Genomic DNA, 22,364 nt, shown 5'->3' on the forward strand with positions numbered 1-22,364 from the left:
AAAATCGTTAAAAAAATTTGAGCCGCAAAATACTGAGGACAAAACGGCTGAATGAGTACGAAAATAGCGAATCGGCAACTCAATGTCTCCGAGACACTTATCGGTTTTTTACAGCGTACGAGCGTTGTCTAAAATTTAATTGATGGAGTGAAAACAACAACAAAATGTTTCTTATTTTGAGGTGTAAAAACGGCGTTACAACTGTAAAAGATTGGTACGGGGTGTTAAAATGTGCAGAAACAACCTGTACGTTGAGTTCATTTGTGGTTCGTACGATCAAGCCCCATTAAAAGTTGACCACCCTTAAATTGTCTGTGTCTTCGTCAGCCGAAATAAATTAGAATTGACACAGGTGTCATCCGATGTTACGGTTAGTTAAACTGTCGGCTGTCTTAGGGAATTTTTATTGACTTTAGTATTGCAGACACACCAGAAACTTCGCATTTCAAATGTGTATCATCTTCATTCTCAACATCTATATCCAATTAATACAAACTGAACTTGAAATAGTAAATGCTGTCTATTGAATGCAGACCATGTTTTAATCAATGATAAGTAGTCATACTGAAAAAAATAATGTGAAGGGTTCTGTTACAGATTTGTATTTTCTTTAATACTTTGTCTAGTCAATGCTTTGTCTTGTCAATGTTTTATTGAATGCCATAATATGTTGAACGTGATATTAAAAGGGTAAAATAAAAAACATTAATAGTTAAATTTTGATTATGTATTTCTTTTATTCTATTTAAGTTTACATACATACATACATATTGGCGTTATGCATATAAATCAACTATTCGTGAACATTTCATTACTTATATATAGGTCCGACACATAAAATGAAAAATAAAATATAAAAAATAAAACCCACCCACCCGCCCCAATTTTCCCCAAAATTTGGATGAGAATCTAGTTATTTATTTTCTATGGCCTTAGTTGTAAAAGCGTCATTAAGAAAAATTGTACATATGCTTTTTCTACTTAAATTTGACTATTTGTCTAATTCAAGCTTCCATATAACCAACAGTTTGTTGTAAATACAGTGTTTAAATGTCTTTTAATACTTATTTATATTTCTACAAATGTTTACCTGAGGTACTGACCAGTGAGAAGCTGACCAATGAGAGGCTGACTACAATAGGTATTGACCAGTTAGAGGCTGACCAATGAGAGGCGGACTACATGAGGTACTGACCAATGAGAGGCTGACTACATGATGTACTGACCAATGAGAGGCTGACTACATGACGTACTGACCAATGACAGGCTGACTACTTGAGGTACTGACCAATTAGAAGCTGACTACAAGAGGTACTTACCAATGAGAGGCTGACTACATGAGGTACTGACCAATGAGAGGCTGACTACATGAGATACTGACAAATGAGAGGCTGACTACATGAGGTGACCAATAAGAGGCTGACTACATGAGGTGCTGACCAATAAGAGGCTGACTACATGAGGTACTGACCAATGAGAGGCTGACTACATGAGGTACTGACCAATGAGAAGCTGACTACATGAGGTACTGACCAATGAGAGGCTGATTAAATGAGGTACTGATCAATGAGAGGCTGATTAAATGAGGAACTGACCAATTAGAAGCTGTCTACAAGAGGTACTTACCAATGAGAGGCTGACTACATGAGGTACTGACCAATGAGAGGCTGACTACATGAGGTACTGACCAATGAGAGGCTGACCAATGAGAGGCTGACTACATGAGGTACTGACCAATGAGAGGCTGACTACATGAGATACTGACAAATGAGAGGCTGACTACATGAAGTGACCAATAAGAGGCTGACTACATGAGGTGCTGACCAATAAGATGCTGACTACATGAGGTACTGACCAATGAGAGGCTGACTACACGAGGTACTGACCAATGAGAAGCTGACTACATGAGGTACTGACCAATGAGAGGCTGACCAATGAGAGGCTGACTACATGAGGTACTGACTACATGAGGTACTGACCAATGAGAGGCTGCCGCTGCTGAACCCCCTGTCACTCTCATACTCATCTTCCCCTCTCACGCGCCGGTATTTCCTGCCCTGATGTGGCCGTCGCCGACGACCCACACTGCGACTCCTGAAATTATCAATCGGTACTATATACAGAGGAAGGATTTAAGTTCACAACAACTCAAATTACAACTGTCACTTTAGTGCCAAACAATGCCCCCAGCATGCCACTTTGTTCAGAGGGCAATGGCAGTTCAGTTTTAAGAACTGATTTTCCAACAATGCAAGCCTCCTTACTATTTGATGCCTCATTTAAGTCAGGATATCCCTGAAAAATATCATGAACAAGAAAATTACCACTAACTGTAAAATTATGAAAGCAATAGTAATGGTTCTTATGCAAGGCACTTCCCTGGAGTCAGCTCTACCTTTTAATTTGAAAGCTGATAGACATGCTGGGGACAAATTTTAATATAGACTTTAAAATAACAACTAAAATAGAGAAAAAATGGAAGCATGAGTTTAGGCTCTTGCAAACTTCACATTCCAGATATACATACCTATACTTGCAAGTAAATAACTATTATCGTGTTCAAGTGATGCTCTGGACAAAGTTTAAATACATAAATATACAAATAGAAACAAATACTATAAAAGTTCATAGTAAATAGGTTTAGTATTGTTCACTGCACTTTCCCACTATTAAGCTGAAACTTTCTTTAGTTTTCGACACATGTTCCTGGCAAAATAAAAATATAAACAAAAGACATGATGTTAAAGAATGTCTGAGTTGAAAGAAGGGTCTTTACTTTTGTGATTTGTACAAGATGATAAACAAGAGTGTCATGGTGACCCTTAAGCGCTCAGACAGATGGACAGATACCAATGTTGATTACTGAATACCTTCCCTTACTTTGAGAATAACAAGAAATGTTCAGTTTGTGAATTCTACAACCTTAAACATCAAACATGTCTTATAACAGCTAGCAACCCTGCAACCCTTAATGTCATTGGGAAGGGCTATCAACCACACACACACTGAAGGCAGTGAGATGCTGTACCGTGTTCGGGGTATGTCCTCCTCCGCCTCTGACCCCGCACTGTCACTGGAGACATCTCCAAACTCCCGCACAAAGTACCTGCTCCTCACCCGCCCATCAGGGGAGTAGTGGCGTATACGACCTGAGCTGCCAAATGACCTTGCTCGTGACCTCGTGCCTACCCTGAACATAAACACAGTAATAGCATGTACACTGAACATCTCAGTACAGTAATAGTGCTTTGTTTAGAAAACACAAAATAATCCTGAGATGAAATGGTTGTCATTTTATCTATACAGTACATGAACAATTATTTAAATTGATGTCATCATTTTAATCTATATGCAATAGTAGACATACATGTCTATATGATTAATATGGTTAATTAAATATTTAATCAGATATTCTAATTTGCCATATGCTTTCCCATTATACATACACAATTCAGTTGCTTTGCAGCTGTTCAATATTAACATTGCATTATCTTGGAGCATGAATATATTAAAACATATCGTTAAAATGAATACATATTAGCTTCTGTACAGGAAGCAATGGAATTAGATAGAGGCATACCTCAATTAAGTATTTTGGTATTGCCTCATTAAATACATGCAAAACGTGCAAAATAAAGAGAATGTACAGGAAACAATAAAAACATATAATTTATGCTAATGGAGTTCACATGTGCCGAGTTAATGTTGTTGAGCTATACATTAATCAGCGAAATGATAATGTATATATATATATATATATATTCATATGTAACGCATCGAATCAATTTTATATTCAAAACATAAAGATAAAATACAAAGCTTATTGTCAAAAGGAAATATATGTACATAAACATTTTACAAACCGAAAAAAGCACTCAGCATGCACAATTAAACTGTTAAAGAGGAAGTGTTAGCAGGAATGCTAGTCTCACACCTTGCAGTTCATATACCATTGAAAGGTACACCCCAACCCCGTACACAGAATCTGTACATATTAGCTACATGCGAATAAAGGCAAACATCACCAACATTGATTGTAATCAATGATAGACAAGAGGACACAGAATGAACTCACTGTGATTCACACACACACATGCAAATGTATAATTATTTTACAGGTACAAATAAATGAGCTCCCATATCAAAGCGGAAAAGTGAGAAATTAAAAAGAAATTATTTCCCAGTTTAGAATAGTACAATAAAGTTAAACACATCTACAAGTGCATGATAACCCAAAGTTTTATTTTATCCATGTGTTATCATTTATTTGTTTGCTGTAGTTTTTTTAGAACAAATCCCACTCCTTTTTCACAAAGAAATTCTGAAATGTTTGGTCAAACCATTTTATTCCACAATGTCAATAACAAAGTTGTTACAAAAATTGTTAATTTTAGGTCCACCAATCAGTCAACATGTTTACCCAGGTACAACTGGTGTGTCCCATTCAATGATTGGCTGATGAACTGTATCGTGGCTGGCAGCCATTGGCTGGGGTTTTGTGGGGGTGGTTTGTGTTGGAGTGGAGGCAATGACATTCACTCTCTTATGGAAATTTACTGGAAAGAGCTGTGGTTTGAATGGGGGTGGAGCTCTGTACATTCTGAATGGCAGTGCACTGGAGGGTGGGAGTGAACTTCTTAAGGATTGAGTCACAAGTGGACGTGAATTTGTGGTCAAGACTGTGGCTGGGAGGAAAAAGACAGGGACAGAAACAGGGTCCAGAAGTTGTCTGAAAAATATGTGCAAGCATTTGTCAGTTAGGAAGTGCTTCGGAGAACATGACAAGTGGAAGAAGTAAACAAGTGTGGCAATTTACCCTTCATGGTGAGATGGTGAAAAGTACATATCACTGAAAATGATAAACTAATAAGTCTAATAGCTCTGTCACTTGCATGATGTTTGATAAAGCTACAATGTGGACGACAAACACATGCTAAATAAGCCCTAACACTATTCTAATGAAAACAGTATTTACTACTTTATGTGTCAAGTAAAAAACACATTCTTGTAAAATGCTTATTTCTATACAAATATGATAATTACAAACAAAATTATCAGGACAAAACAAAACAAAACATCAAGAGTGTAATTGTCACAAAGATATATCATTCAATTAAGTAACACAACATCTTATCAGGCTTATTACTTCAGCCTTGTTAATTTGAAATCCATCCTTGCTAGACAAATCTATACATCCCACAAATGGGACATTGGTCAGAATTGTGATTCTGACCTTAGACCTAGAAAACTAATTGTTGCTGATAAAACCTAACCGCATCATGCTCATCACTGCTGTCAAGTTATTAGAAACTGAAGCCATGCTAGACAAAGTCATGCTGAAGACAAGGTGTTTGGACTTGATTTCATCAAGGTTGACATTGAACCATAAATTTTCACCTTGGACCTGGTTCTTGCCATTAAAAGTCTATCATATAATATTTATTTTTTTTTTATTTTTTGAAAATTGTGCTAATGCTGATTACATTTCTGCTTGGGGCTAAGTGCCTAAGTCTAAACATCAAAATGTATTGTTTCTGGTTACATGCTCCAACAAATATGGTCAGAAGTAAAGTTTGATTGATAAGCATTCAAATGTAATTGATATAAAACAGACTGTCAATCAAATTCTTATTGATAATCTATCAGCAAATCATTGCTTGTGCAGTCAAAATACACTATATTCATGTGAAATTATATACAATAACTGCACAAGTCACAGATCAATTCTGATCTTTCTGAATAGTCATTGAATAATAGAAATGACCTATTTGATTTGTTTATTATTTGGAAAAATGTCAATTCCAAATCCTCTTCATATAGTTATCAAAAAATGTGCTACAGAACTCTTTAAAACAAAAGAAAAAGATCTCAATGCTCTCTGCACTATGCAGATTTTATTTAAGAAACAATGTGCCCATTTAAAACTTTAAATGCCCATGCAGACGATGTGATGTTGTACATGCAGTAAAAATTAGGATTTGCTTTTTAAGCAGGACAAATATTTTACACAAAAACATTAGCACTGTTTATTTGGAGATGGAATTTGTGAATGTAAAATTGGTTGCAAAATGCATATAAACTTTAGTGTATACAATAGGAAAGAAATTTCTTGAGATACTGGAGTATACAAAAAGGATATTTTACATTATGGATATTAAAGATTATGAATCAATTAAAAGATGAGATAAATGGAGAATAACAGGTTGCTGTGATTAAAAAAATATCTATGCTGGACAGAATGATATCCCAGAAACATTGATCAGCCTGTAGAATTGCAGGCAGAGCCATTCTTGTAATATGGCTTTATCTGTATTATCTGTACAAGTAAAATACCGATACAACTACCTGCACTAGAAAATGAGCCTCACTCATATTTAAAGCTACAGGAACTTGAACACAACAGAATGAATGAAATTAGCAAGTCAATATCTAAAAAGGGACTATAAAGCTAACTAGTTATGAGACAATTACAAGGTGTCTGCTCACCTGCCATCATTAACCAGGTATCCTATAGGTACGCGTGTGTCTGGGGGAGGATACAGGTAGTCCCCATGGGAGTGAGCGCTGGAGCTGCCACACAGCGGGCAGGTGGACGTGTACACCCCTCCATTACCATGGCTACCATAGTCATTCTGGGCCTCACTAGCACCATGGGGAATGAATCTCGTCTGTCCGTCACTGACTCGAATATCATCGTTGGCATACTGGCGCTGACTGAATGGAATACGCGACGGGTAAAACCCGTCCTGATACTGTGGCGCCCTATTTTGTGTTGGATTGGCAGCATATGAATACAGACTTTGTCTGAGGGGCCTGGCTGCGGCTGCGGGGGCGGTGGAAGACTTGGTAGAGCCAGATCCAGTGGACCGGGGTGCAGGAGGGGGCTGGTACCCAGAGAACGCAAGATTGGGCTGGGAACCAAACACACGGCGCCCCTGAGGATGGCGATCTGTTGGGGGAGTTAAAACAGACTTACATTACATTATTCAATTAAATAACTTGAGTCTTAAAAACATGTCCTTTTTAAACATGTTCAACATATCATTTAGTGAAAAACGATAAAAGAAATTAAAATCTCTTAAAAATTATTTTTTCTGAACATTTTGACCAAATAAAGAAAACGCTTTTATTATGAAAACTATATTAAAATCAGTTTGTGTTCATGTAAAATCAATTCTTTAAACCAACTAAAAATGTGTCGGAGACTGAAGGACACGGATGCTCCCATGTTCAGCTTTTGTTTGAAAATTATTCAATCAATGGTATCTTTTTTTCTCTCCAAATCAAGTCCCAAAATTGTCACTTGATGGTTTTATTTTAAGATGCTTGCAAACAGAGCTGTTAAGTATGAAAAAAAATGTTGAAGCTGTAATACCCACTTACCCGATGTTAAGTAGTTAAGTATTTCATGTTTTATTACGTTTAATCACTCCTAATTCAAAAGCTATACATTTAACAATATTACTTTTTCTCAATTAAAGTAGATTGACATTAAAATTCCCTATTTCTCTAATGAAGGTCATACAAACTTATAAGGCAAATCCGTTTATAACGCTGTCTTGTGACTTGGACCCCCTCATCCGTGTTATATTAGAGTTACAGTGTATTCCCAATATAGTAAGAAAAAGCTTCCAACTTTTCATTCATCAAAATATTAGGGTTGTAGCTTCTTCCTTTAAAATGTAAGTGACAATGTCATAATTCTAGAGAATAGTAAATATTCCCTTCAAAGCAGCTACTTGTGACTGCTACATCAAAAAGTAAGCTTGTTCCACACTTCAGCTCACCTGTCCCATCTGTCTGCTGTGTGTAGTACCCATACTGCCCCTGTACCCCTGCTGCCCCATGGGGAGCCTCCTCCTGAGGGCCAAGGGCCGGGGACTGCTCCACAGGGGGCTCACCCTGGGGCTGGATACCAGCATTCCGCAGACCAATCTTGCGCCTCAGTCTATGTCGACCCCGAGCTGCCTGCTGTTCCTGATTGGCCTCATCGCGCTTGTGTTTGTGCCGTTGCCGTGGTGAGGCAAACGCGTCTGCTGCAGCATAACCCAGTGGGATATCCCCGTCTCTGTTCACGTTGGGTAGCGTCCAATCATAGTCCCAGTCACGACCTTAAACAGGAGCACATTAGTGACCATCCACAAGCATAACCAGGGAGATTCCTCAACAATCAATAGAAAATTCCTATACTGTTTGTTTGCTTTATTGTTTTCATTTTTTTAATTCTGTTTGTTTTGAAGAGTATTTCTGTCATATCACAGCAGTCAGTTTTCCAGTTTCCTTTTGTCAGCATACTTACCTCCATGTCCAGAGAATGAGTTGGCTCTCCGTCGTGGCCCCCTCATGAAGGCCAAGGGGTCCTCGGTGGGGTCAAAATACTGGTCATAATACTGGCCCTGTGCCTGAGATGGTGGTGCGGGGGGTGGGACTTGCTGGGGGGCTGAGCTCCTCTCTTGATTGGCACGAATAAACTCCTCCCTCAACTTGTCTATCTCAGACGACAACATCTTCAGTCTCGCACTGAAATGATTATATAAATGTTATCAATATTAAATTATAGTTGAAAGAATATGCATCATAACTTCCCTTTCTATATATATATATAATCCAGTATACAGAAATTTTTGGTAAAATGTTGTTTTCTTAAATGCCCTATTGGGAACATTATCTAGACAAGGTGAAAAAGCAACAAGTTCCTTCAATTCACTGAACAAAAATGAATATATAATCTGAAATCTATCATAACAAATCTGTTTGGCTACCTGTTGACAGAGTCTCTTGTGGCGCTGGTTGCGGCAGTCTCAGCATCCGATGCCAGGATAGTCTCCTCACTGCCGGAGCCAATGCTGCGGTCCACATACTTGGGTTGCGTCATCACAGGCTGCTGCACCAAGCCTGCGCACACTGCTGGGGGTACCTCTAGGCTGCTGTTATGAAGCTTCTTAGGATGCATTTCAGATCTGAACAAAACATGCATTAAAAGATACATTCTACAAATGTTAATCTATTAGCATTTATTTTGATATTCAGATGTTAGTTTCCATTCTAAAACATAAAATTCATCATTATCTTCCACACTTATCTTTTTGTTTAGTCCTAAAAATATATTTTATACACATGTACATAAAGGTTATTATAGTTATCTATCTAAAAATTGTGCTTAATTTTATATTAAACAAAACAATGGAAAATGCATTTTTTCCATTACTCAATGCAAAAAAACATTGCAATTCACGATTGTAAAATTTCCAATGCAGGTTGTCCTTACTTCTTTGCCTTGACAGGTGTGATGGTTCTCTCAGGAGGGGGTGCCTGGGTGGCAGGGGAGGGGCCAGGTTTCAGGGGGCCGTCTTCAGCAGGCGGGGCCTGATCCCTCTGCTTCACCTGCCGTCTCTCACGCTCTATCACAGATCTAAAGTGGCAGGGGGATAGAAATGATATGGACATAAGAACATGGTCGCCTAGCTTTACTGTCTGTGAGGCTTTGACATAACACAACTTTGCTTTCATATTTTGGACGCACATGATAAACATTTTGACCAAGTTTCATCAAGTTTGGATGAAAAATGTGGCCTCTAGAGTGGTAACAAGCTAAACAAGAGCTGTGTTTGTGAAACACAATGCCCCCTATTGCGCTCCTTTGAAGCCATATATTTGACCTTTGACCTTGAAGGATGACCATGACCTTTCACCACTCAAAATGTGCAGCTCCATGAGATACACATGCATGCCAAATATCAAGTTGCTATCTTCAATATTGCAAAAGTTATGACCAAGGTAAAAGTTTTGGGACAGACAGACACATACATTGACAGACAGACAGACAGGCCAAAAACAATATACCCCCGATCATACGATTAGGGGGGAATAAAAATAATGATGCACCACACACACAACACACTGCACATGGCTAGACACCAGACATAGGATGATCACAATAACTCACCTTGACCACTTGAGCTAAAAAGTCTTAATCTCTGTATTCTTATGACAACATTCGCGACCCCTGTACGAAAACTGATGTTTTTTTATCACACTTATCTGCAGTAGCTTACTGACCTCAAGCATCAACTAAAAAAAAAAGATCCCTTAAAAAGCAGCCAAATTACACTGTGTCCATGGGAAGGATCTATACAGTTTAATACTGAGCCATCTGAACAATTCCGTTATCATTTTTGTGTTACTGTTTCTTTTGTAAACAGGAAATATTAACTTTACATAATTCTAGCAAAGAAGGCAAACGTTTGTTGCGTGGATGACATGATGTTGTATATGTTTGCACTAGGGATGGGATCGAATATTCAAATTCAAATATTAGTTTCAAAGCAAACTTCCAAAAAATATGCATCAGTACAAAATCACATTTTTGTCCAGTGCTGCGATGACTTTCGTGTATCAGTAATTGTTTGGACAACAGCTGCCATTAATTTATGAGACGATAATTGGCACACGTGTGAAAATCAGCAGAGGAGAAGAGTCTTTATTGGTTTTTTCTGGAATTTTGCGAAGGCGTTAATACACTGTGTTCAATCTATTGACTATCTAAGATAGTTTACATGTTAAGTTCAGAGTCTCGCAATTAAGACAATAGATGCAACCCTACTTTGACCAGCCATTTTAATTACTATAGTCATGTATTAAATTAATGATTATCTGCTCAGAATTAAGTAAATCAAAGATCAGCTAATTAATTTTATTTGGAATAACATACATGCCATAATTTTTCAGACCGATTCCGGGACATTGAGTTAAATTGTCCGGGACTTTTGCCGATTTTCCGGGACATGTATAAAATGTAGCGATATTTATAGACATATGCATTTTTGGTACGTTTTTTTTGTTTCGCATCGTTAATTGCATAAGTTCGAAAGCCTATCCGAAATACACTTGATCAATTAACGTCAAATTAAACATTACTACTTCCGTTACTAGATACAAGCCATGTGTTTTCAGTGTAAGCGTACTAAACATAGATGGTGACGTCACTGCGTTATTGTTATTAAGACTGTGAAAAGCGTAGTTGTTGATACGCCTTTATTCATTTATAACATTTATATAATAAAAAATACAACAATACAGTACCGTTAAATCGTCAACTCAAATCAATTCACAATACATACAACCAATCACAATAAAACAAATACAACAAAACAGTTTTTTACTCAACTTCTTTGTTGGTTAAACGTGTGAACATAAACTGCTTTTAATTTTTTACTCAGCGATGTTGGACTTCAGATGTGTGAACAACTATCATTTGCCTTTACGCAGTGGGAAATAATGACTTAGTAGATTAAAGTCAATTAACAACCACATTAAACAATGCCGCCTTTTCGGTTTGACCGCGAACGTGAAACAATGGATGTGATAACAGGACCCCTGTTAATTGATCGATTTTAACACATAGCGTAGTCTGCCTATTCGGGTAGGCATTGTCATGGAGACGCTGCAGATATTCACATATTCGAGGTGAAGTTAAGCCTAAGATAAGGTACATGTATATATGGATTTTGTTAATTCCGGGACATTTGACAGATTTCCGGGACAGCGGGACAAGTTCTTCATTTCCGGGACTGTCCCGGACAATCCGGGACGTATGGCATGTATGGGAATATGTATAAATTTATTTAGACTCGAGAGCGTTTCTTTCAAACTCACTATTATGTTCTAGATACCTCTACAAATTGGAGGTAAATGCACGCCCAACTGACTCACAGTGCAACCCTCTCCTTTTTGCAATTTTTTTAGGCGAAATACATGAGAATTAAAGTAATATGTATACCGGAAATAGCTTATATTTTGACAATTTAGATAATTAAGAGATAATGAAGAATATGATTATCAATTATCATTTTCAAAAATGATTACTCTATCTCCTTTATAAAAGTTACATGTAAGGTTATAGTGGTTAGCTGTATCTGTGCCAAATAGGAACAGTACTTTACTGTGGACGTTCGTAAGTTCAGACATTTAAATCTTATGTTAAAAATCTAATATTCGAATATATACTTACAATGATAAACGAATATTCAAATATTATTTTCAGTATTTGTTCTCATCCCTAGTTTTCACATAATTCTTGTGCTTTTTTGTAGACTTAATTACTTAAACAATTACTAATTATTTTGAAAACAAATTTCGTGCCTTGAAATAATGATTGTTGTATGTTCAAAGATGCATAACAGATATCTTCCGATGTGATTTACGACAAAGAACATTAAATTGTTCGGACGTTCAAAAGATCAGACATTTCAATTCAAGGGTTCATACATAAAATATTTAAGTACATTAGAATAAGGAAAAAACAAATATTTGAATGTGATTTTAGGATTCTTCCCATCCCTACAATTCACAGACGGATACAAATTTTAGCTCCATTTATAATACATAATGATATTCCAACTTTTACAAATACAGGCATATCAGTACCTCGGCGTAGTTTCATCAGATGTGTATGTATCGGCTGTAGTGTCCTGAGTTACATCCCTTGTCGTATCTCGTGTTGGAGACACTGTCAAACTTGTGTCATCATCAGTTGTCTCCCGCAATCTCCTTGGGTCATGACCCTTGTTATTGACCTGACCCCTTGCCTGCTGCTGAATGACCTTTGACCCCTGCCTTGGTGCGGCATCCTGGGATTTCTTAGGGGTCTGCTTAACCTCGAGTTTTCTGGATTGCTTAACATTTGGTCGATCTAAAGAGAAATGATCATGGCTTTTAGTGATCAGGTTACTGAGAGCAAGGCTGGTGAAGTTGTCACCGACAACCGTTGTTGTTATGGTGGTTATCCCCGTGTATTCCATAGCTACGTCATCGCCATTCTCACCTATTTGACCCACTTGAACCATTCCAACCACAATTTAAGTCACTCGGACAACGTCATTCCTATCTAGTAAAATAGTTGTAATGTTTCAATCCATGTGTACAAACTATCAAGATATAATAATAAGGGATTCAGCTAGATCTTAACATGTCAAATCTCTAACACACATGTTGTTTAATGGCCTCAGATTAAAACTTGCTTAGGCCAAGCTTAACAAATTGTTTGTTTGCCATTGTTTCGGCCTTGGTTGCTGGTAATTGGAAGGTAGATAAGCACATATTGTCAATGCTCAAGTGTCAGACCTAAAAATATATTAATCCAAAAAAAAAGGTTGATTTTCCCAAAAAAATACTTTTTATTAGGGAGAATTTCATTAGGAAGGTAGGCAATTGCAAAACAAAGATATTATTATCAATGGCTTAATAACTTATTAATTACTTTAAGAAGCTTACTAATGGTATGAAATACTTCATGTTGAAATGTATAATCCTGATAACAATTAACATTGCTTGGATTGCAGGCGGTCTGAACTGTACAACTAATTGACTGGTATGTTGGTTTTAATAAACATAGTCATTATATAAGAATCCATTAAGTAAATGAACAATGATCACTTACCTAAAATACAAGAGCACCGCCTTGCGGGTGCAGACCGCTCATCTATTTTCTTTTTAAAGGTGAAGGGACTCTCATTTTCAATCACAAAGGAGGGAACGGTGGAGTGAAGAGGGGTGCATTGTGTGGGGGTGTGGACATTTATTACATTATGTTCCAAAAATGCAAAAAAAAAGGAAAAAAAAAAATTCGGGGGGTGGGGGGGGGGTGGGGGTGGGGATTCTTGGGTGCGATGGTTGGAGGGTATTTCAAACATAAAATTATAAAAATAAATATTTGTGTTTTTTAACAGTTTCAAAAAAAAAAATTGGGGGGGGGGGGGGTGAGGTGGGGGGTATAGTGTGAGGGTGTGGTGGTAATTTGTGAGATGATCTTATAAAAAAAAAAAAAAAAAAAAAAAAAAAAAATTAGGGGGGGGGGATTCAGGTGGGGGGAGGGGGGTGGGCGGGGATTCTTGGGTGCGATGGTTGGACGGTATTTCAAACATAAAATAATCAAAATAAATTGTTTTGTTTTTTAACCGTTTAAAAACAAAATTTGGGGAGGGGGTGGGGGGGGGGTATAGTGTGAGGGTGTGGTGGTCATTTGTGAGATGATCTTAAAAAAAAAAAAAAAAAAAAAAAAAAATAGGGGGGGATTCGAGGGGGGGGGGGGAGGGGGGGGCACGGGCGATGGTTTGGGTGGAGTCTATTGTGGTATGTCAGGTAAGAGTAGTTTTGTCAAAGTGTCAATCAAATCTAATCATAAATAAAGAAGTTATGGCAATTTTAGCAAAATTTAATAATTTGACCTTGAGAGTCAAGGTCATTCAAAGGTCAAGGTAAAATTCAACTTGCCAGGTACAGTAACCTCATGATAGCATGAAAGTATTTGAAGTTTGAAAGCAATAGCCTTGATACTTAAGAAGTAAAGTGGATCGAAACACAAAATTTAACCATATATTCAAAGTTACTAAGTCAAAAAAGGGCCATAATTCCGTAAAAATGACATCCAGAGTTATGCAACTTGTCCTTTTACTGTACCCTTATGACAGTTTGCGAGTGTTCCAAGTATGAAAGCAATATCTATGATACTTTAGGGGTAAAGTGGACCAAAACACTAAACTTAACCAAACTTTCAATTTTCTAAGTATAAAGGGCCCATAATTCCGTCCAAATGCCAGTCAGAGTTACATAACTTTGCCTGCACAGTCCCCTTACGATAGTTAATAAGTGTTGCAAGTATGAAAGCAATAGCTTTGATACTTAAGGAATAAATGGACCTAAACACAAAACTTAACCAAAATTATCAATTTTCTAAGTATAAAAAGGGCACATAATTCTGTCAAAATGCCAGTCAGAGTTACATTACTTTGCCTGCACAGTCCCCTTATGATAGTTAGTAAGTGCTTCAAGTATGAAAGCAATAGCTTTGATACTTAAGGAATAAAATGAACCTAAACACAAAACTTAACCAAAATTTTCAATTTTCTAAGTATAAAAAGGGCACATAATTCTGTCAAAATGCACGCCAGAGTTATCTAACTTTGCCTGCCCAGTCCCCTCATGATAGTAAGTAAGTGTACCAAGTTTGAATGCAATAGCATTGATACTTTCTGAAAAAAGTGGACCTAAACGCAAAACTTAACCAAAATTTTCAATTTTCTAAGTATAAAAAGGGCACATAATTCAGTCAAAATGCACGCCAGAGTTATCTAACTTTGGTCCCCTCATGATAGTAAGTAAGTGTACCAAGTTTGAATGCAATAGCATTGATACTTTCTGAGAAAAGTGGACCTAAACGCAAAACTTAACCGGACGCCAAAGCCGACGCCGAAGCCAACGCCGACGCAGACGCCGACGCCAAGGTGATGACAATAGCTCATAATTTTTTTTCAAAAAATAGATGAGCTAAAAATGTAATCGATCTAAATTGACTTTGAGAAGCAACAACTAAAGGTAGTTACATCCAATATTTAATTGTGTTAAATTGAAAACTAACAAGAACTGTAAGAGGGATAAGCAGGTCATAGGATAAATAGTGTTGATAAAAGTTACTCACTGTAGTAAATACACACATGGCATTTTTGTGAAGTTTAAATAAACTACAAGAACAAGTATTATCAAAAGAATTGTCACTGCTTAATAACTTTATAATATCATAATATAGTTTCAAAATATGTAATATTATGTCAGAACTGGTGTTTTAATTTCAGCAAAGTTAACAACTAGCTAACAGCTATGATGTCAACTCAATCCTGAATAAAGGCAAAAACAACAATGGTGATTCCTCTACACTAGTGTTGTTTTTTTCACACTATTGCACAAAATGCATGGTTTACACAATGCCCCAGATTAGGCTCATACACATGTAAATTACAATCAAGTATTTGAATGATATTAAAAAATAAAACAATTGGGGGTACCATTTAAGTAAAAGTTTCCAGATGTTAGCATACATACGTCAGTCGCGTTGATCTTGCAGGCCTCAAATTTTCTTAATTCTTACTAGTCATAATATTCAAATTAATGCATTATAAAGAAAAGTTATCATACACAACCCATTTGAAAAACGAACAAGGGCTGTTTGTAAAACATGCATGCCCCCCATATGGGCTGTCAGTTGTAGTGGCAGCCATTGTGTGAATACGTTTTTGACCTAGTGACCTGAAAATCAATAGGGGTCATCTGCGAGTCATGATCAATGTACCTATGAAGTTTCCTGAGGCATAAGTGTTCTTGAGTAATCATCCGGAAACCATTTTACTATTTCGGGTCACCATGACCTTGACCTTTAGACCTAGTGACCTGAAAATCAATAGGGGTCATCTGCTAGTCATGATCAATGTACCTAGGAAGTTTCATGATCCTAGGCATAAGCGTTCTTGAGTTATCATCCGGAAACCATTTTACTATTTCGGTTCACCGTGACCTTGACCTTTGATCTAGTGACCTGAAAATCAATAGGGGTCATCTGCGAGTCATGATCAATGTACCTATGAAGTTTCATGATCCTAGGCCTAAGCGTTCTTGAGTTATCATCCGGAAACCATCTGGTGGACGGACATACGGATGGACAGACGGACCGACATGTGCAAAACAATATACCCCCTCTTCTTCAAAGGGGGCATAAAAATCTTACTGGACATGAGATACGATAACTTGTTTAATTTACCGGACCTCACCAGATTTTACCAGACCTCGTTACTCTTCAACCAAACAAAAGTAAAGACCTTTTACTGAGTTTATCATTATTATTATTGACGTTCACAATGTTTAACAATTTCAAATACAATAAAATAACAACTTAATTTAAACCCGTTCTAAGACAAAAAAGGTAAAACTTTCAGTTAAAAGGGAAGACTACTTTGTGATTTTGTAAACATTACAAGTAATTGTAAACAGCGATATGAAACACTTGTTCTCTCAGAGGGGGTACTCACACGACAATAAAGATGGCAAAATGACAGTGCCGAAACTGTAATTTTCGCGACTGTATCATCTTAATCACTTTAATGTGTTTAATTGTTAAATGCCCCTCACTTTCTAATGATTTCAGTAAGACAGGAGGTCCGACAGTTTCTTAAGTATTATCTTTGGCAGGAGTTGATTATATAACTCTAGCCCTGTTGAATATTTATTTGAGAAGTATATCCTACATGGAGGGCATAATTTGTCGCCTTCTGGGAAAAGTTAGGCTTATTGCATGTGCATTAAGTGTCCACCCAGAAACCACACTTTACACACATGCATTAAGCCCAGTATTCCCAGAATCTGGCTCATTTACACCCAAAACTCAGAAGTGAGCATACAATTATGCCAAGTTCAAACCCTTACCTGGAGCACTGATATACCAAGCATGTGTGATAAAAATAACACTATGTGACTCCAGCTAGCAGTGATACTAGACTAAACCTGTGTTTGCATTGTATGATACCCTACTTAAAGAAAAAGAGAAAATAAATAATTATAATTGTTCCTTTTATTACTTTTAAATAATAATAATACTTTCATATCAATGTGCCTGAGGCTGCACAGAAGCTCACCTGATTGTGTGACATTAGAATTCACTAAATTATATTGATATGGTAAAGAATTGTATGAATAATGATGTTACTAAAACATAAAAACTCAATTCTCAAGATAAAATTGAGAAACAAATTTAACCAGATATTATATTCATTGATAAAAAAGATGACTTCTACAATGCGGGTTCTAAAGCTTAGTCAAGATAACCATATAACAAAATCTCCACAATATCATGGTAAATTTTAAAACACAGTGAAACCATTATCAAAATCATTGAGACCTTTAATTTCTTATTGATATGACAAATATATTATTTCAAGAGTGTTCACACTTGTTTTCTTTAATCTATGCTGAGATATCATAAAGAAAAATGTTCTTAATAGGTTTCATTAAGATTAGACTATAGATTTGACATCTACAATGTTAACAAGGTAAATAATATATGAAAACAACCAATGTATAATGTAAAACAAGAGGGCCAAGATGGCCCTAGTTCTCTCTTCTGAGAGGAGTCGGTTCATTTAATCTTTACCTAACGTCAAACTTGACCTAGATATTGTTCAGACAAACATCCTGGTCAAGTTTCATCATTATTGAACCAAAACTCTTGCGTATGGAGTGTTTTTGTTTTTGTAAGATTTGACCTGGTGACCTATATTTTGAGTTGACCCCCCTTACCAAACATCAAACTTTGCTCGCAAAAATAAATATTTGACCAAGATTCATAAAATCTGAAACAAAATTGTGACCTCTAGAGTGTTTACAAGGATTTTGTATAATATAATGAAAATTTGGACAATCTAAGGGCAATGTTTATGGCATTACTAATGGGATTTGCTCATTATCAAACTTGACTGAGATCTTTCAGCAACTTTCATAAAGAATGCTTGAGAAGTGTGAATGCTAGAGTGTTTACAAACCAAATGTGGACGGACGGCGGACAAAGACCAATCTTAAAACCTCACCTGAGCAATCAGGTGAACTAAAAAGTGTGTTTCACCGATCTGAGCCATTTTCCAACTTGTCCGAGAAATCAATAAAACCAATGTATTGACTAAGTTTCATGATGATTAGGCAAAAAATGTGACTTCTATAGTTTTCGATCACAAGGTTTCTCTCTAGTCACATAACATCCCCAAAACTGCCCCCCTGGCGGCCATGTTTTTTTACCGATCAGGACCATTTGCGAACTCATCTGAGATATATATAAAACCAATCTTTTCACCAAGTTTCATGATGATTGGGCAAAAAATGTGACTTCTAGAGTGTTCACAAGCTTTTTTTACTATATAAATATAAGAAAACTGCCCCCCCCCCCGGCAGCCATGTTATTCAACTGACCAGAACCATTTTTGAACTCAACTATTGTATCAAGGAAACAAATGTTCTGACCAAATTTCATGAAAATTGGGCCTAAAATGTGACTTCTAGTGTTCACATGTTTTCACTATATACATATAGAGAAAAATGCCCCGCCCACTGGCGGCCATGTTTTTTCAACGATCTGGACCATTTTCGAACTCGTCCGAGATATCAATAAAACCAATGTTTTGACCAACTTTCATGATGATTGGGCAAAAATTGTGAATTCTATTGTGTTTACAAGGTTTCTCTATAGCCAAATAAGGAAAACTGCCCCGCCCACTGGCGGCCATGTTTTTCAACAGACCAGAACCACTTTTGAACTCAAACAACATATCATTAAGACGAACATTTTGACAAAGTTACATGAAGATTGGACATGAAATGTGACTTCTACAGTGTGTACAAGGTTTTTCTTTTTTTGACCTAGTGACCTAGTTTTTGACCCAGCATGACCCAGTTTCAAACTCGATCGAGATATCTTTGGGACAAAGTTTCATGAAGATCGGACAAAAAATTTGGCCTCTAGAGTGTTTAAGAACAAATGTTAACGGACGGACGGTCGACGGACAAAGACCGGTCACAAAAGCTCACCTGAGCAATCAGGTGAGCTAAAAAGCGGTTCACAAAAGCTATAGGAGCATGTTCTGTTCAGGTGAGCTCAAAAAATTGAAACATCATAAATTGCCAATTTGTAAAGATATGCATATATTTGTGCAATGCTTTTGGGTTATTTTTACAAGTGAACAACATCCTGTGCAACAAAAGACAGCACTACAACAGTGAAATGCTGTGTGACCACCTTCAAATCTTCTCCAAAATATCAGCTAGATGTATACAACATGAGTATGTGAATCAATCTGATCAATTTTATTTGATTCAAGACTCACATATCCGTCTGGCAACAAAACTAGCAATTTACACCCCATTCCACAAATTTTCAAAAACAATTTTGCCAAAAAGGACAAGATTATGATTTTTGGGAAATTTGGAAATGTGGAAAAATGAAAAATTGCATTGGTGCCTTTGATTATCAAAACATTGTAAAATTCTTGACCTTTCATTATAGCATGGTATAATGCAGCTATTCATTAGTCTCAGCTGTTAAAAATAGTATACTACAGCACATGCAGACTTCAAGCTTAAAGTACAAACTATACCAAAACCAATCTAGATCTAGCAAATGAATGACAAAACTATAATTCTTGTAAAGCATTAAGTCATGATCTTTTTTTAAACTGAAAATTTGAGTACTGGTCACACAAGCTCTAATGTTATTGCATGTAACTACATGAGGCTAACCAGAATCAGACGTGATCCACGACATATTAATATCGGTGGTTTCATTCAAGGTCGGATCCAATGAATATCCCTCTGAAACAAGAATACAAACTGCACAGCTCAGAAGCCCACTTTTGAGCATTCAAAGTTAGTAGCAACATTTAAAGCAATAGGACAAGAAACTAAAATTACTATAAAACAACATTTTCATTGATAGGTCTAAATACTTCTGGAAAATATAACTAAAAACTCTGAATTAACATCTTACATCATGACAATATCAAACAGTCAACATTAAGACCTAACCTGTCTGTATGTAAGTGTTTTCCAGTACATGACATACCTTCCTCGCTATCCTCAGCTATCTTCTCAATGTTCCTCAGGGACGTGTTGCGACTGCTGGGTCTGCTCGTACGCCGCCCCTCCATGTCAAAACTCATCTCGCTCTCTGTCACGGACGTGTAGCTGTCATCTGTGTTTTCCCGACGACGCTGGGGACTCTGTAACAGTCAGGGCAATTACAAGCATTTGAACTGATAGACACATACACATAGAACAAACATAAATGTTTATTCACAAAATCAATAATTCATTGTGTCATAAAGAATTCTGGAGAACTAGTTTTTAGTGTTGATTTTAACAATAGTTCAGTTAAATAACATGCTACAAGAAGCTGTCCCAGACAGTGTATCTCTCATCACTGGTGTGTTGTAAGCAAGTGAAAAATAGGATAGACCTAAATGATCAAGACGTGTGTCCATTGATTAATGAATGCCCCAAAATAACACTTTTTGTCTCAAAACTCCCCTTACAGCAAACACGAGCTGTTGACGACCACATTTGACTTTTGACCTCTAAGTTAACATTCTGGAGAACAAGCGCTGTAGCACTAGAGATCATTCTGTAATTCTGTTGTTAGATGAAAATTGCATGCAAAATGTAGGAGTTGCTTACAGTAGAGAGTGTGATGGACTGAATCATGCACGTGTGCATTCAAACTTGCACAGAGTGAATGACCCCTATGATTTCTACATCCCTTTCAGTGAGGGATAATATTCAGTAAGATACGTACCCCCTTCTGGTCCCTAGTCTTGGTCCTGCTGTCTGTCTGGCGGGCTGGCTGGCTGTCATCCTGGGTAGCAGTGTTAGCCTGCGCGTCCTTCCCCCGGGTCTCCCCTGGCCTCGTGTCTAGTGGGAACGCCTTGGTGGGTGTGCGTCTGGACGACTTGGAGGAAGCAACTGACCTTGGGGTCGTCACTCTCGCACTGTCATCTGACCTTGAACTCTGCCGGGAACTGGGCCTTCCAATGGAGATGAACAGAGGTTGAGTACAAGAGGTCGGGCGTATTTCTCACATTGCTAAAATCAAGTGTCCTTAAAGTCTATTTTTGTACTGGTTGAGTAATGGCAGGATCAAGCCGACAGATTGACAGACGGAGGAAAAAACTTGAGTCCCTTTTTTTAAAAACACCTATAAGTATTTAAAAAATGTTTATTGCCACACTGTAAGGCAAATAAAGTATTTGTGAAATTATGAATAAATCTTTTGCTTCATTCTTGCCTGATAAATTGCATTCATTTTTAGTTTCTTTCCAATTCGAAATAAATAATATTTATATTATATTAATTTTGGTTTGAGAACATTGGAATAAAAGGTGAAAAATACATCAACACCATGCATTTACACTCAAGTTAGTTTGCACTGTGCACTTGTCTCACAGAAAATTACACTTCAAACTGAAAACTTATAAAACCTTAGAGTTAGATGTAACAATATCAAAGGCAAGTCATCACTAGTAAAGACAAATCAGCAACATCAAATTGTCAACAGATACACAAAAGAAACATAATAATGTCAGCTTCTTTCAACCAAGAAACTTTCCTTAAAAATGCAACATCTTGATTATTAAACAAAATATTGAATTAATGTGAACAATATCTTGATTTAATGAACATAGTATTTTGCCTAACATGGTTATTGTTTAGTTCAACCAATATGAGCCTTTTCACAATGTCTGCAGAATAATTTTGCAGCTGCTTGTTGCTTTAATAAACAGTAATAGAAATTATGGTATTGATGCCCCTGACAGTAACACCACACCTCTGGTAATATGAACACAAGCCAGATGTGGCCAAGGTTAGGCAGTCCAACAATCCCACTCTCTCACCCACATGCCACATACCATTTGAAGTCAGGACTAAATGAATACAATCCCCACTTTCGAATGCTGATGACAGACAGAATAAAACAAATGTTGAGGTGTGCTCTGGGAAAATGG

General features: G+C 37.0%; 1 protein-coding gene across 2 annotated transcripts in view; it reads right to left on the reverse strand.

The window, feature by feature from the left end:
- The window catches only part of LOC127838312 (uncharacterized), an 87,742-nt gene that overhangs the window by 6,559 nt on the left and 58,819 nt on the right, over positions 1–22,364 (reverse strand). Inside the window, exons 13-25 of one of the 2 annotated variants that reach the window (XM_052365973.1) lie at positions 22,269–22,313; positions 21,158–21,386; positions 20,429–20,585; positions 20,107–20,178; positions 12,427–12,691; positions 9,269–9,412; positions 8,763–8,960; positions 8,300–8,520; positions 7,788–8,111; positions 6,487–6,949; positions 4,817–4,849; positions 3,029–3,190; positions 1,980–2,094 (exon numbers count right to left, since the gene is read on the reverse strand). In XM_052365973.1, the coding sequence (XP_052221933.1) occupies positions 1,980–2,094; positions 3,029–3,190; positions 4,817–4,849; positions 6,487–6,949; positions 7,788–8,111; positions 8,300–8,520; positions 8,763–8,960; positions 9,269–9,412; positions 12,427–12,691; positions 20,107–20,178; positions 20,429–20,585; positions 21,158–21,386; positions 22,269–22,313 (2,428 nt within the window). The remainder of the gene's footprint in view (positions 1–1,979; positions 2,095–3,028; positions 3,191–4,816; positions 4,850–6,486; positions 6,950–7,787; positions 8,112–8,299; positions 8,521–8,762; positions 8,961–9,268; positions 9,413–12,426; positions 12,692–20,106; positions 20,179–20,428; positions 20,586–21,157; positions 21,387–22,268; positions 22,314–22,364) is intronic. The other variant, XM_052365974.1, reaches the window with a different exon arrangement.

This window comes from Dreissena polymorpha, chromosome 7 (assembly GCF_020536995.1).
Source record: "Dreissena polymorpha isolate Duluth1 chromosome 7, UMN_Dpol_1.0, whole genome shotgun sequence".
Lineage (NCBI taxonomy): Eukaryota > Metazoa > Mollusca > Bivalvia > Myida > Dreissenidae > Dreissena > Dreissena polymorpha.